This window comes from Piliocolobus tephrosceles, chromosome 13, assembly GCF_002776525.5.
Source record: "Piliocolobus tephrosceles isolate RC106 chromosome 13, ASM277652v3, whole genome shotgun sequence".
In the NCBI taxonomy this organism is placed as follows: Eukaryota; Metazoa; Chordata; class Mammalia; order Primates; family Cercopithecidae; genus Piliocolobus; species Piliocolobus tephrosceles.
Genome location: NC_045446.1, coordinates 52,748,308 through 52,765,493, shown reverse-complemented (window position 1 = coordinate 52,765,493; position 17,186 = coordinate 52,748,308). Strand labels below are relative to the sequence as shown.

Sequence of the window (17,186 nt, the reverse complement as noted above, 5' to 3'; positions counted from 1 at the left end):
TTCACACTTGTAATCCTAGCAGTTTGGGAGGCGGAGGTGGGTGGATCTCTTGAGGTCAGGAATTTGAGACTAGCCTGGCCAACATGGTGAAACCCAGTCTCTATTAAAAATACAAAAATTAACCAGGCGTCATGGTGCATGTGTATAATCCCAGCTACTCGGGAGACTGAGACAGGAGAATCACTTAAACCCAAGAGGCAGAGATTGCAGTGAGCCAAGATTGTCCCACTGCACTCCAGCCTGTGCGACAGAACGAGACTCCTTCTCAAAAAAAAAAAAACAAATATTGTAATGAATCCCTTTTCACCAATCATTCAGCCTTGAATATTATTACTATCAACTCATAATCAATCGTTTTTGCCTATACCCTCCAACTTGATTATTTGGAAGCACACCTCCATCATATCATCTGTAAATTATATCTCAGGTCAGGGCTATGATTTCCCTGATTGCCTCGTTTAACAGTTTGTTTAAATCAGGATCCATATGAGCTGTATATTGCAATCGATTAATAAAATTCTTAATCTGTTTAATTTGTTTATAATCCTCTTTTATCTTTTTTCATCCTTGCAATTTATTCCCTGCAAAAAATAGAAAGAAAACTGATGTCATCTATCCTATAGTTTTCCACAGTTTGGGTTTTGATGGTTGTATACTGTAGTGTCTCATGTAATAGTATTCTTCTGTTTCCTGTATTTTTGTGAATTAATAATTAGGACAGAGGTTATGGTCAGATTCAGGTGCCACAGTTAAATGAGCTTTGCCTTTTTTTCTTGAGAACTTTTGCCTTATTACGCCTTTTCTTATTAAAATCAAAAGTTCTTCTGAGTTTATGAATTAGGGAAACACTAACGTTTCATTAGATATTATTCGTTTCAATTAGCATTCAAACTCTGTATAGCTTCCAGGATTAAAATCTTACATTATTATGATTTTGATACTAATTATGCTTCTAAATAATACAATTATTTTATAATTTATTAACATTTTGTTTTAATAGGTGGGAATTTGAAGAATCTGAAGAAGATCCAGTGACAAGTATTCCATACCAACTTCAAAGGCTTTTTGTTTTGTTACAAACCAGCAAAAAGAGAGCAATTGAAACCACAGATGTTACAAGGAGCTTTGGATGGGATAGTAGTGAGGGTACAAATTCTCTTGTAATGATAAGTGTTCTAATATTCAGACAATTCTAAGAGGCAATAATATTACAAACACATTACACATAACTTAATTACCTTTATCTGAAACCTTTCATTGCAAGTTTGTTGTCCTAGATTTTCTAACACATTTCGTAACTCTACAATGAAAAATAACAAACATGACAAATATTGTAGCACCATAAAGTATATACTATTTGTAGAATGCTGCAATCCCTTTATTTTCTGGTGTATGAATGCCTTTTCGTGACTGTCATATATATTCTTGTGTTCTTTTTTAAATTTGGCATTATTTAAAGTAGACTTTTCAATATTTCTGCCTATTTGCTTTTAAACAACAGATTGTTTCATTACATTAAGTTTATTGCTATTTCTAATTGAATTTTATCTTAAAATAGCTTGGCAGCAGCATGATGTACAAGAACTGTGCAGAGTCATGTTTGATGCTTTGGAACAGAAATGGAAGCAAACAGAACAGGTAATTTACATCTCTCAAATCCAGGGGACTGTTTCCTAATAAATCACTCATTACCTTAAATGACTTTTATTCCATTGGAATGTTTTGGAACTTGGGGATTAGTCTCCTGGTTAAAGTACCCAATGGGGAATTGAAAGTACTGAGCTCTCATTAGCCATTAACTGAATTATAAATACCATCATTAAACCACCCTAGACTTCAGTTTTTTCATCTTTAAGGAAATTGGGCTGTATAACCTGGGAGATGTCTTTTAGCTCTGAAAATTATACATTTAAAAGCTGTATATATGTGTTTTGGGGATGATTTTTGAACAGCATTTTCGGATAATTAGGTAAATTATATGTCCTGTAGTCTGTAACACTAGTCATGAAGCATTACTTTTATTTTGACCAATGGAAGTATAGTCTTATGTATTTGACATTTAGGATCCTCATTAATATGACCCAATTCTTATGTAATGGAAAGAGGAGCAGGTTAAGAGTGGAAAGAACATTAGATATTAGGATGAGGAGTAAGGCTGAATGGGATGGGACTCAGTACATGGGAGGATTTATGCTGGGTATACTAAAAGAAGGTCACAGGGATAAAAGGGGAGGAGTATATAAGGTAGGTAGAAGGATCTGATATCTGATTGGAACTACTGTGATGGCTTGGACCAGAGTTTTTCAAAATGTAGATTACAATCTATTCACGGCTTATAAAATCAGTTTATTAGACCTACAACAGTATTTTCAAAAAATGGAATAGAATAGAACATAAGAGAACATCACATTAGAGTAAGTATTACTTTATGAAGTTCTTGTTAAAGTTGCATGCACTGGGTTGCAGTGTAAATTACTTTCTTATGGTGATTTGCTATTCAGTATTTGAAAAACACTGGTTTGAACCACTTCAAAAGGCTGGCCTAGGTGAAGAAGACAGTCACATATGACTGATGCTGATGAATGAAGAAGGCTTCATTAAATAAGTGGTATTAGTGTAGACAGTGATGGTCAATCCAGTTTAAAGGCTTATAAATCGTATTTGTTTGAAGAAATGTAAATTTATGAAAGAGGCAAAATGTAATACACTTATCTTCATGCCTATTCTTACTTAGGAGATAACGAAAAAATTTTAAGTTCATTTAATGATCTAGTTTCTCTCCATAGTCTTATAGGGCTGTGTTTTAGTAACTATGTAGATGGTATTGGGGGCTGTTTCTTTTTCATAGGTCTGAAGTTACCCTTCTTCCTTGTTACATCCCTTTCTGTGGGTCAACACTTCCGTTAAGATCAGTTGGGGCATTCCTACTGAGTTCCTAAGTTTTGGAACAAGACTCTTTGGTACAAGACTCTTTGGTTGTTACTTAGGGAGTTACCTGCTGCCTTTGAGTCAGAAAAGCCCTAGTTAACTAAGTCTGGGGACTAGGTGAGAGATCCATTCTTTTAGGTGAGGATATTTTGAGAGAGGTGGATTTTAAGATTTTTTTTGAATTTCCATACATTTTTAAAAGATTGTTGTGTAATATTTCTCCATAAAATTGTTCTGTGTATATTACTGAAAGCTAAAAGGTTTGATTTGCATCTTGAGCTAGAGGATATGATTTATACATCAGAATATATTATTGTGAGAAGTGGCTATAGACATATGTAAGTTATAAAAACTCAACCAATTGTTTAACTGTATAATTATTAACATACCTAAAGTGATAGGTTAGGATTTACTCTCATCTTAATGTAAAGATAATTTGAGGCTTAATGGTATAATAAATTGGTAACTAGTTTCATCAAAACTTACATTAATAGGTTTTCTCATGATGAGTATTGAAATCGTTAATATTTGCACACTGACTCAAGTTAGTGTTAATCTAATTTTATTGATTTTTTTAGATGATTTGTGTTTTTTAAATTTTTTCTATAAAATTTTAGATAAATTTAAATATTAAATATATAATAATTATAGGTAAATATTAATGTTTTCTAAGATTTTAGCTGTAAATATCAATATTCTTTTGTAAACCATTCTAAAAAGTGTAGATTGTTACATGTTTTAAAGATTATTTTTAAGGAACACTTAAAAATGTAAATATTTTATTTTTAGGCTGATCTTATAAATGAACTATATCAAGGCAAGCTGAAGGACTACGTGAGATGTCTGGAATGTGGTTATGAGGGTTGGCGAATCGACACATATCTTGATATTCCGTTGGTCATCCGACCTTATGGGTCCAGCCAAGCATTTGCTAGTGTGGTGTGTACCTTTCACCTGACTGCTTGTGTATCCTTACACAGAATACATAATAGCACAGTGGTATAATCTCTTGTAAGGTAAGTATCATCCTAGATACACCTTCTTGGGTTGTTAGTCATTCCTGCATTTAAATTAGCAAGATCTAGAAGATTTTTGACCCTTCAGTGAGTCCTAATAGTGCATGTATTATAAGAGAGAAAGTGAATGCAAATGTACTGCCTCATGGTTCAGTGTTTTATTCTTTTGGAGAGGTGATTAGATGATTTCACTTTTATCTTTTTTTTCACCTCTAAACAGTCTATGTTATAAATGCTGTTATTATGACCACCTTTTGCATTGGAAAGTACTTTTTTGTTTTGGGGGGATTGTTTTGGTCCACACACTTTTAAAATTGGAAAAAGCACCTCTGGTTTTTATGACAAACAGTCCGTATTTTTAAAAGAAGCATCCCTACTCTAAATATTTCGTTTAAAAAGCATACACTGTAGTAGTAGCACAGATAATTTGAAGAATCAAAACTGTAATCACCTTAATTATTCACATACTGAGTATCTAACTGGGGGATTAGCTGAGATTTTCTCATTGTGCTTGTCATCCATTTCTTAATTGCTTTTTAATAATTTTTTAATTGTATTTCATCTGTACGTATGTGTATTTACTTATACGACAGGAAAATCTTGGAAAGACTTAAGTTGATATTTAAAATTAAAGTGCTCAAAAACATTTATTTGAACCTACCATGTGCCAGGGGAAGCTTTCAAAGCTAAACAAGATATCTTTAAGAAGTAGAATTTCAGTATGTTTTATGTTTTGGTCTTATTTATGTTGTTATTAAACTGATGGTGGCTTGTAGCTAAAAATCAGTTTTTTTAAAGCTTTTCTATACTTCTAAGATACTGCTACAAATATGGTTTAGTCCTCTGGCCTCTAGGATGATTGATTCCTTTTGATTTTTTCTCCTACCTTTATGTGGCTATTAGGAAATAACCAGCAATAAATTATGGAATCAGTCAATGGGGATCCAAAGCAAACATCTAAGTAAAAGACCTTTTCTGGGTAGTGTAAGATCAAGTCTCCTTTCTGATACTGTTTTTCATAGTTAGCTTCCTGAGTATATTTGAAAAATTTTTTAGATGTTTAGTACTACCTTTTTAAATGGCCATCTAGGTGTGTTAAATGAGCTTTGGTTTGGGTGGCTAGTTTTGGTTTTTATTTTTTAAACCTTATTTTACTTTAATTTGGCAGTTCAAAGTAGAAATGATATACTGAAAAAATCATTGAAAAATAAACATTTGTCTTTCAATGACTGATTTCCACTAATTTTTAAATACTCGCATTTTTCTGACAAAATATACTAGGGAAATATTTGGTAGTCCCAAGTGATACGGACTATTTTTTCTACCTAATTTATTAAAGTATTTTTATGAAAAATTTTCCATATATACATTTAGGTTAGTTTTTAACATATTAATTTGAGTATTCAGCGAATATAATTGCTTAGCTAAATCTTTATGTCATTATATATTCACCTGCTGATTTGCCACCACTCTCTTAAGTACATTAATAGACAAAGTAATGGAGTGATTTGGAGGATACTTCTGGGGATGTGAACAGTATCACATTTCTAAATGGAATTCTCCAAAGGTAGTATCCTCCACTGATGATACATAGGTGGTAGTAGTGGTGGTGGTTCAGTGGGAATTGGAAGTTGCAGCTATGAAGCAGTATGTGAGCAGGTCTATAACACACATGCGCTAATAGGGCTTGCGGAAGAGAACTTAAAACTTTCTAGACTTTGCTGGAATCTCTTGAGGGAAATTACAGCAGGTGAAACTACCCAAGATAGGGGTTCTAAGGAGGATACTACCTTCGGAGAACTTTAGTTAGAGGTAAGTGATTTCTCCTTATTTTCTGAATTCAAATCTATAGCCTAACTCTTTTTAGTCCACAAATATCATCATACAGCATCTAAAATTGGTGATATGTCACTGCTTGCCATTTTGTGTTTTGTGAACTGTGTATGTTTTTAAAAGAATTGGAATTATGGATTGCAAAAATCTAGTTAAAAGAGGTATAAAAATCACTCATTCAGATTATATAAAATTGGCCTGAATTTTAACTGGACTCTTAAAATTATTATTCTACCTTTTTTAGTGGACTGGTATTTTTGTCTTATTTAATGTATTAGATATAGATGTAGGCTGGGCACAGTGGCTCACACCAGCACTTTAGATAGCCGAGGCGGGCAGATCACTTGAGGACAGGAGTTCGAGACAAGCCTGACAAACATGGTGAAACCTCATCTCTACTAAAAATTAGCCGGGCATGTTGGTGCATGCCTGTATTTCCAGCTACTCAGGAGGCTGAGGCAGGAGAATTGCTTGAGCCTAGGAGGCAGACGCTGCAGGGAGCCAAGATTGCACCACTGCACTCCAGCCTGGGTGACTGAGCAAGACACCGTCTCAAAAAAAAAAAAATAGATGTAGACATATACATTAGCACGTGCGTGTGCACACACACATACACATTGATGGTTATATATTCTGTTTATTGTATATTTCGTTTAGTGTGCCACAATATTATGGGTTTAATTTCAGATAATTGAGAGTGAGGTCTTTTAAAAATTGAAGGGTTTTTCTTTTTTTCCTCTCTCTTTTTAAAAATTGATTAAATATTTGTTTTATTTTTTAGAGATGGGGTCTTGCTGTGTTGACCAGGCTGGTCTCAAACTCCTGGTCTCTAGGAATCCTCCCATCTCAGCCTCTCAAAGTGCTGGGATTTCAGGCATGAGCTACCACACCCAGCCAGGGATTTTCTTTTTTAAACCTTCATCTAAAATGTCCAATTTCTGGAGTTTTATCTTTATGATCAGATAAATTAACTTGCAAATAATAGGATTAAAATAGGACTGAAATTAGCACTCATCTAATTTATTATAATATCCACAATCAATTTTTATGGGACTTTTTTAGTATGATAACAGATTATTTTTATAATGAGTGCTGGGAGACTTCTGTCGTTTTAAAAATAAGCTCTGGTAAAGTAGGGAGGCCAAAAAAAGCCTTTTTTTTATAATATTTTCTTTATTCAATAGGTTTTTAGTTATTATAACTGATATTTGTTAGATTTCTGGTCTTCATTTTACTCACCCAAGTAGGAAATCAATATCGAAAGGCTATTCTGCCATTCTGTATATCTCAGATTGAGTTCTGTTGAATACTAGTCTGTAAAAGGATTTAGTAAATATTTTGGGGAAGGTGTCCTTGATTAAACAGATTTGGGAAACTATAACAATAATCCTCTTTGGAAATACCACAGTGCATATTATATTGTAAATGCCCCAGTGATTCCTGTAGTTGAGAAGTATGTTTAAATGTGTTTAACCTAGCATTTTCTTTCTCTGTGGGACATCTGTTAATATCTCAAGAGACATTAGGATTCTGAGGAACATAATATGGGAAGCTCTACATTAGATTAAGGTGATTTAAGAATATCACTACTTTGTTTATATTTGTGTCCTTGGGATGTTGAGAGGGAGTGAGAATACTAAAATATGTGTTACAATTTTCTTTTGTTTTACATATTTTTTATTAATCCTGAAAATATCAGCTGAAGAATTACTTGTAGTAATCCTTAAATAATTTTGTTCTTAATGACTTATTAGACAGTTAGAACCTTCTATGTTCACTGACTAGATCAAAGTAACTTTGTGATTATTGCCAACCCCATGTGAGAATGTATTAAATAAGGAGATAGTTCTAAGTACATTCTAGTAATACATAGAAATTAGATATATTAACTTTTTGTTTGTTAATTATGAAAGCATAATTTATAAATTAAAGAAAAACGATGTAGCCTCATGTTTGACATTATCTAGGGAAGTGCTTTTTTATTTAACAGTAAAATTTTAGACACTTATCTTTTTATTGGTATATTTTGTCATACAACATTTATTTAGTACCTACTCTGTGGCAGACACTGTTCTAGGACATTTTCTTTTAGGATACTTTTATTCTGTTATTCATTATGTACATTTAAATACCTGTTTATTGTGACAAAAAATGTGTTCAAAAGTTTGATCAGGGTTTAGCTGCTTAATTTCATATAGTGCCTTTGGAGAAATAAGATTATATAAAAGACTTGTTCCCTAAGTAAACATAGTTTAATGATTGTTTTAAAGTTTTGAATGGAAAATTGTTAAATTAGTAAGTATTTATGAAATCAAAAGCATTTCAACTGTTTACACAAGTTTATATTCTAAGTCCTACCCTGACATAACAGGTGGTTTGGACATTCTTACATGGCTGACTCAGCCACAGAACTCATTTGGGTGAAGGAGTGGTCCAGATTTGTCCAAATATGTAAGCATCAGATAAAGAAAAATCTCTTCCACAGACTCTACCCTCATTTTTCCAGGAATGTGTATGGTTGGACATAGTGGGAACAAGTTTAAAAAGTGGGGACTTCTGCTTTCAGGAAGATGAGGCAATCCCTATTCCTCCCACTAAAACAGCTGAAAACCTTGAGCATTATATATAAAAAAAACTTAAGAAGACTGAAAGGTGGAGAGAAGGCATACACACTAGGGACCTCAGCACCCAAGGAATAGCACAGTGGTGAGTTCCATGGGTTTTCTTTTTGCCTAATATATCCCAGACTTGGAACTGAAGAAGCTGGCAGCCTGGAAACAACAATGGGCACAGACTGAAAAACCCGTTCTTTTTAACTGAAGGACCAGGAAAAAGACAGCCTAGCGAGCCAGAAAACTTTTAGACCATAACTGCTGTGCTCTAACCAAACACCACAGAAAAAAATGGCCTTACATCAACTTGTGCCTGCCAGTGCTGAGTGGGAAGCCTAGATTCTCTGTTCCTTCACCACCTCCCAGGCGTAAGGAGGCGAGCCCCTCCTGCTTGTGTCAGTGTTGGGGTGTAGTACTGAGACACTCCTGCCCCTTACAGCCAAGGTTGTATCAGCAGAGGCCTACTGAACAGCCAGAATTCCTTTCCTTACCCAGCACTAACAAGGAACTTCCTCCATTCAGATGTCCACATAGGCCAAGTGGGAAACCTGGACTTCTAATGCCATCTAGCACTAATATGGCAGAGCCCTTTCCCCAGATGGTACAGTGTCAAAGGAAGCATTGAAACTAGAAGGTTTAAATATGGTCCAGAATCTCATAACACCCCAAATGTCCAGGTTTCAATTAAAAAATCACAAATCTCAGTTTGAGTTAAAAAAGAAAACCAGTAGGCGTAAACACTGAAGTGACAAAGATGTTGGGATTATTTGATAAGTATTTTAAAGCAGCCATCATAGAAACACTTCAGTGAGCAATCCTAAGCACACTGAAAACAATGGGAACGTAGAAAATTTTAGAGAATCAATTAGAGATACAAAGAAATGAAATTTTGAGACTGAAAACTGCAATAAGCAAAATTAAAAACCCAGTGGATAGGCTGAACAGCTGAATGAAAGAGACAGTAGATCGAATCTGTGAACTTGAAGATAGAATGATAGGTATTACCCAATCTAAACAGCAGAGAGAGGATAGACTGAAAAAAATATATACCCTCAAGGACTTATGGGACTATAACAAAAGATTTAACACTGTGTCATGGAATACTGGAAGGAGAGCAAAAGGTATAACACTTGTGTCATTAAAGTCCTGGAAGGAGATTAAAAAGGAAAAAGAAGACAGGTACAAAGAAATAATGGATGAACATGTTCCAAATGTAGCAAAAGGCATAAACCTACAGATCTGAGAAGCTGAGCAAACCCCAAACAAAGTAAGCCAGAAGAAATCAGGAATGGCCATGTTAGTGTCAGATAAAGAAGACTTTAGAACAAAGAAAATTACCAGAGACAGAGAGGGGTATTATATTGTAATAAAAGTGTCAAACAACCAAGAAGACAACAATCCTAAATGTGTATGCAGAAAATAACACAGCTGCCAAAATACATGAAGGAAAAACTGTCAAAACTAAAAGGAGAAAGACAAATCTACAATTACAGTTGCAGACTTCAGTATGCCTCCCTGTCTTACTAACTGATAGGTAGAACAACTAGACAGAAATACCATCAACCAACAGATCTAATGTACATTGCTAAAGTGCTGCACCCAACAGCAGCAGAATACACATCCTTTTCAAGTGTCCATTAAATATATACAAGGATAGACCATATACTCTGGACTATAAGACCTCAACAAATTTAAAATCATGGAATGTGCGATTTTTTTCAACAACAGTGGAATCAGGTTAGCGGACAGGAAAATCACGAAACACTTGGAAAATAACGCTTCTGAATGATCCATGGGCCAAAGAGGAAGTCTCAAGGGAAATTTTAAAAATATTTTGAACTTAATGAAAATTAAAACATAACCAAATTTTTTTGAGGCACAACTAAAGCAATACCGAGAGGGAAACTTACAGTATTAAATGCTTATACTAAAAGACAGGAAAAGGGCCAAATCAGTAATCTAAGCTTCCACCTAACCTGAAAAAAGAAGAGCAGAAGAAACCCAAAGCAAGCAGAAGGAAGGACATAATGAAGAAAAGCAGAGAAATCGGGTAACATTGAAAATGGGAAAACAGTAGAGGAAGTCAACAAAACAAAGGGCTGGCTCTTTGAAAAGACAATAAAATTGACAAATAGCAAGACTGACAGAGAAAAAGGGAAAACAAAAATTTCCAGTATCAGGAGTGAAAAGGATATAACTGTAGATCTTGCAGATACCAAAGGGATCACAACAAACAACTCTGCACACGTAAATTTGACAGCTTAGGTAAAACAAACCAATTCTTTGGAAAGAACTCAATAGGAATTAGATATTTTGAATAGCCCTGTAACTGTTAAGGTAATTACATTTTCAATTTAAAACTTCTTGAAAAGGAAATCTCCGAGTCTGGAATGTTTCACTGGATACTTGTATCAAACATTCGAAGAACAGTGAACACCAGGTCTATACAATTTCTTTTCAAAAAAAAGAAAAAAGAGGAAACCCATAGTCGTGTGACACTATTCTTACCTGATATTAAACCAAGATAGTTCTTTTAAAAAATCAATATCCCTCATATGTATAGTTGCCAAAGTTCTTTCCAAAATATTAGGAAATGGAATTAAGCAATTTATAAAAAGAGTTATACATTGTGACTAAGTGGGGTTGATTTCCAGGATTCAAGACTAGTCAATATTTTAAAAATCAATGAGTATAATCTTCCATATTAACAGGCAAAAAAGAAAATTCATATGATCATATCGATTTAGAAAAGACACTTAATAAAATTCAAAATTCACTTATAATAACTCAGATTACTAGGAATAGAGGAAAATTTCCTCAACTTGATTAAAAAACATATCTAAAATATCTATAGCTAACATCATACTTCATGGTGAGAGACTGCTTTCTTCCTAGGGAATGGCAAGCTTGTCTAGGCAAGGATGTCTGCTCCTATCACTCCTTTTCAGCATAGTCCTAGAAGTCCTAGCCAACACAGTAAGGTAAGAAGAGGAAATGAAAAGCACTACTAGACAGAGTGAGACTCTGTCTCAAAAAAAAAAAAAAAAAAAAAAAAAAAAAAAAAAAGGAAAAGAAAAACACTACTAAAGGAAGAAATAAAATTGTCTGTATTTTTAGGTGACATGATTATCTATGTAGAAAATCCCAAGGCTTCTGCCAAAAAAAAAAAAAAAAAGAAAAAGAAAACCCTGAACCAATACGTGAGTTTAGCAAGGTAGCAGGATAAAAATAAACATAAAAAATAAATTGTATTTCAAGATATTAACAATAAACATGTAGAAAGTGAAGTTTAAAGTACCATACCATTTATAATTTTGCAAAAAGAAAAAAGATGGAAATCCAACAAAAAATGTACTGAACCTACGTGTTCAAAACTATGAAACTTTGAAGAGATCTTGTTAAATAAGCTAGGACCAGAAAGACAGATACTACATATTCTCATTTACATGTGGGAACTAAAAATAAAGCTGATCTCATGAAGGTGGAGAGTAGAGTGAAGGTTACCAGAGGCCGGGAACAGTGTGTTTGAGAGAGATGGGGATGAAGAGAGGTTGGTTAATAGGTACAAACATACAGTTAGATAGAAGCAGTAAGTTCTAGTGTTTGACAGCAGAATAGGGTGACATATCGTGTATTTCAAAATAGCTAGAAGATTTTAAATGTTCCCAATACAAAGAAATGGTAAATGTTCAAGGTGATGGATATCCCAAATACCTTGACTTGATTCTGTGCATGTATCAAGTTTCACATGTACTTCATAAATATTTACAATATTATGTGTCAAAAAAAACATTGAAAAGAATATTTAAGTCAATGGAGAAACATACTGTACTTATTAATTGGAAGATTCAACATAGTAAAGATAATTACATAGTCTTAATGCAGTTCCTGTCAAAGTCCAGCAAGATTTTTTGAGGACGTATACAAGCTTATTCCGAAATGTATATGGAAGCCTAAGAAACTAGAATAGCTAAGAGTTTTCAAAACTAAAAATGAAGTTACCAGTCTACGTGATTTGGAATGGAATACTACTTAGCCAAAAAGATGGATTCTGTGGTTCTTGTAATCAAGACTATGTGATACTGGCAGAAGGGTAGACAAATAGATCAGTGGAATAGAATAGAAAACCCAGAAATAGATCCACACAAATATGCCTAACTGATTATTGACTGAGACACAAAGGCAAGTCAATGGAGGAAAAATGGTGTTTCCAACAAATGATGATGGAACAACTGGACATCCGTATCACAAAAATGAACCTTGACTTAAATAAATTTATACAAAAATTAACTCAAAATGGGTTATAAATGTAAAATGTAAGACTAATATAACTTTTAGAAAAAACATAGGAGAAAATCTTCCAGATCTGGGCTAAGCAAAGAGTTTTTAGATTTTCTATCAAAAGTACAGTCTACAAACGGGACAATTAGCAAACATTGAAATTAAAAATATTTACTCTGAAACCCCATATGATAAAGAGAAGCTGTAGACATTTGCAAGCAGTCTGTCTGACAAAGGACTCATATCTAGAATATATAAAGTACTCTTAAAACATCAGTTTAGAAAAATTCATCTAGACAATTGACAAAAGACATAACATCTCATCGAAGAGGATATACAAATATCAAATACAGAAAAGATACTCAACATTGCTGGCTATTAGTGAAATGCAAATTCAAACCATAATGAATATGTTATTCTTTACCTGCCAGATGGCTACAAATAATGATAGCATGGAAAACTGGTTACTATGTGGAGAAACTGTATCACTCATACACTGCTGGTGGGAATGTGAAATGTTATGGGTAGTTTGTTATAAAATGACACATGCAATTACCATAAACTCTAGCAGTTGAACTCTTGGTCATTTATCCCAGAAAAATTGAAATTTATGTTTACATGAAAACCTGTGCACAAATATTTATTCCATCTTTGTTTTTAATATTCAAAACTGGAATCAGCCCATATCTTCTTCAATAAGTGAATGGTTTAACAAACTGTGGTTCATACAAACCATGAAATAGTACTCAGAAATAAAAAGAAACAAACTATTAATAAACACAAAAACTTGAAAGAACATCCAGGGAATTATTCTGAGTGAAAAAAAGCCAGTCCCAAAAGGTTATTATATACTTTATGATTTTGATATGACAACATTTTAGAACTGTGGGACAGATTAACCATTACCAGGTCTTATGGATTTGGTGGGAGCAGGGAGAGGAGAAGCAGGTGGTTGTGGCTACAAGTTACCCTTGCATAGAAACTGTTCAGTCTCTTGACAGGCATTGGATACATAAACCTCTACAGGTGATAGAATTGTATGGAACTTGATAGACACATATACACAGGCAAATGAGTGCACTAAAACTGGGAAAATCTGAATTAGATAGGTGTATGAATATCAGTATCATGGTTATGATATGCTATAGTTTTACAAAATGTTTCCAGTAAACTGAGAGAAGTGTACAAGAAGTCTCTTTATATTATTTCTTACGATTGCACATGAATTTACAATTGTCTCAAAAGTTTCAATGAAAAAAAAAAGACAGTTTAGGTAAAAGTATATAGCCCTTTTCCTAGTTAAAAAATAGTAATATTAAAGTATATATTCTGGGAAAGACAGATGAATATATTTTTAAGGCAAACATCATGTTCCTGTATATCAGTAGCACCAAAATTGCTTAGTACATCAAAATCAGGAAATAATTCTCAGTGGTGGATCTACTTTCTTTTTTTTCATATAAAAATTGAAGTGTGGTGTTTTAACACTCATTTCTCTATTCAAAATTAAATAGATTTTAATTGATGAATAATTCATATATACATATAAATGATTAAAAAAGGATTTGTAGGCAATACCATTCCTTGCATATACCTTTCGATTGCACTGTGCCTAGATTATCTGCATTAACTCTAAAATTGGGATAACTCATATTTTTTTTTTTTTTTTGGTTGGAGAACTAAGGATGTAAGAATTCTTTATGTTCTATCCTGAATTCTGAAAATTATAGTGTAAAAGAATGTGCAGGCTGGGCGTGGTGGCTCATGCCTGTAATCCTAGCACATTGGGAGGTCAAGGCAGAGGATTGTCTGAGCCCAGGAGTTTGAGACCAGCCTGGGCAATGTGGCGAGATCCTGTCTCAAATTAAATAAATAGATGTGCAGAATTACATTTTGCATGATATATGGGGAGCAGTAAGATCTAGAATATGAAACTGTTGTCACTCTGGAATTATCAACATGGTACTCTGACTGAATGAAATACTCTCAAATGAGCAAAACAGAACCTGGTATCCAAAAACTTAGGCAAAGAAATAGATTTAAAAAACAAAAACAATGCTGGAAGAAATGAAGTGGGAGTTCATCAAATTCAGGAAAGAAACAGAAGAAAAAGACAAAAATATCTTAGACATGAAGAATAAATTGCAAAATGCTCAAGAGAAAATAGAAAGAATGAAAATCTAATGAATGACACTGAATGGAAATGAAATTTTTTTTAAAAGTAAACAGGATCTCGAAAAAAAAAAAATACTGAAAGAGAAGACCAGCAAAGGATGTCCAACATAATTGGAGTCTGTGAAGAAGAAAAATAAAACAGTGCAACAGAACTAATAGATAAACTATAATTCAGAGAAACTTTCTGGGAATAAGGGAAATGTTAAGTCTACCTTTTGAAGGACCTGGAATGATAAACTCTGAGATGTATTTTAGTAAACTATTAAAGATGAATTAAGGCCAGTCGCAGTGGCTCCCTGTAATTCCAGCACTTTGAGAGGCTGAGGCAGGAGGATCCCTTGAACCCAGGAGTTTGAGACCAGTTTGGGCAACATGTTGAGACGACGTATCTACAAAAAAAACAGTGACCAGTTGTGGTGGCATGTGCCTGTGGCCCTAACCATTCAGGAAGCTGAGGTAAGAGAATTGCTTGAGCCAGGGAGTTCAAAGCTGCAGTGAGCCAGCACACCGCTGCACTCCAGCCTGGGTGACATAGCAAGACCTCATCTGAAAAAAAAGACGAATTGGGCTGGTATCAAATTTCAGAAGAACAACATGCAAATCCTGCCAACAGAGTAGCAATTTCCAGAAATTCAAGAAAGTACTAGCCAGGGGTTTGATAGCCAGGCAAGTTTTTCTTAATTATGACAGCTATAAAAAGACAACTTTGAATATTCAGGAACTCATTGGATATTATATCCATGAGCCATTGAGGAGTTCATTAGAGGAAGAGCTCAACCCAATCAAGAGATTACTGGGGCAGCTTCAGCAAAAGAACTGTGAGCACTTACTATATTAAGGCCTAAATACAAGGGTGGGAACATGGGTAGCAGAATAGTATGAAATGTTACATGTTAGGCAAAGTACAAATAATACCACTTTTCAGAAGGGAGAGTGAAAGGGAAAGCAGAATAAGATCACAGCCTATTGTGTGGGTGGGGAATAAAGGAGACCATTTAAAACTGGCAGACACTGAAAGCTTAAGAAAGTAAACAGGGTGGGGGTGGGTGGGAAAAAAAGGGGTCCAAGGACACTAACAAAACTATAAGTGCAAAAGTAACGTAGAATAAAATTACAAACCTTGCTAAATACCAAAAGAAAATTTAAGAAACAGCAAAGGAACACAATAAACATTACCTAATACACACAGTAATTACACAGTAGTGACTGAGATAGAACCAAGCGTGTCAGTCATATCAAATATCAGTGGGTTTAAATAGCCTATTAAAAAGATTTTCAAGTTGGTTCAGAAAACAAACATTAAAATTTGGTTTTGGCAGGAATCTAAGTGGATGTTAAAATCAAGGGTGGAAGATTTGGTAAGGCTCAGGATTTTTACATGGTCTCCAAGTATCTCCTTACAGATTGCTTATTAGCCACGAGGGTAAAAATAATAACTGTATAGTAGAGAGACTGGACGATACCTTGACCAGATAATTAAAGCTAATATCGCTAAAGAGAAAGTTAGGTACATCATGGCCTGTGACTGTGCTACCCTTAGAAGGGCACATCTTTGCTAATATCATAGTAGCCTAGCAAGGAATGTATAAAATAAATCTAATAATGAAGAACATCAGACAAACCCAAATTGCAGAACATTTTATACAATAAGTGGCCTCTGTTCTTCAAAAAATATCAGTGTTATGAAAGAAAGGCAAACTCTGGAACACCTCCAGATTAAAGGAATCTCAAAAGACCAAACAAAATCTGTGGCCTTGGGATAGACTGTGTACTAGATGGAGAGAAATACATTATTAAGGTAATTGACAGAATTGGAATATGGATGATGAAAGTACTTTATCAGTATTAAAATTTCCAGAGTTTGATTACTGTTTAAGAATATCTTTATTCTTAAAAAGGTATATCGAAGTTAAGAGGCAAAGCATAAGGTGTAAACCAACTTTCAAATGGCTAAAACAAAGATAATAATGTTGGGTTGGGTGAGATAAAAGCAAAGTTGGCAAAAATGTTTAAAAGTTGATGAATATGAGTAAAGTATTTGACAGTTCTCTGTTCTTCAAACTTTTTTTCCAAGTTTTAAATTTTTTAAAAAGATCTCTAGGTATTAACTATTAAGCCAGAGACCAATATACACACACCAAAGTAGAATTTGAGTTACATAATTGTCTCACTCTCCCTCTCCCCCCATCCTTTTTTGAATATTGAGTTTTTACCAGTTCGAATTACCACTATTTGGAAAGCCTGACATTTAGTATCAGTCAGTGTTAAGCTATAGATGTAATTTCTTTTAAAGCTTGTTTTTCTGTTGTGTTTTTATAGAACTTGCCTTTTTTCCCCTAAA

At 34.0% G+C, this 17,186-nt stretch overlaps 1 protein-coding gene across 3 annotated transcripts in view; it reads left to right on the top strand.

The window, feature by feature from the left end:
• USP47 (ubiquitin specific peptidase 47) overlaps positions 1-17,186 on the top strand; it is a 119,184-nt gene that overhangs the window by 61,803 nt on the left and 40,195 nt on the right. For all 3 annotated transcript variants that reach the window (XM_023230851.3, XM_023230852.2, XM_023230853.3), the window contains 3 exons: positions 1,001-1,146; positions 1,559-1,638; positions 3,718-3,867. In XM_023230851.3, the coding sequence (XP_023086619.1) occupies positions 1,001-1,146; positions 1,559-1,638; positions 3,718-3,867 (376 nt within the window). The remainder of the gene's footprint in view (positions 1-1,000; positions 1,147-1,558; positions 1,639-3,717; positions 3,868-17,186) is intronic.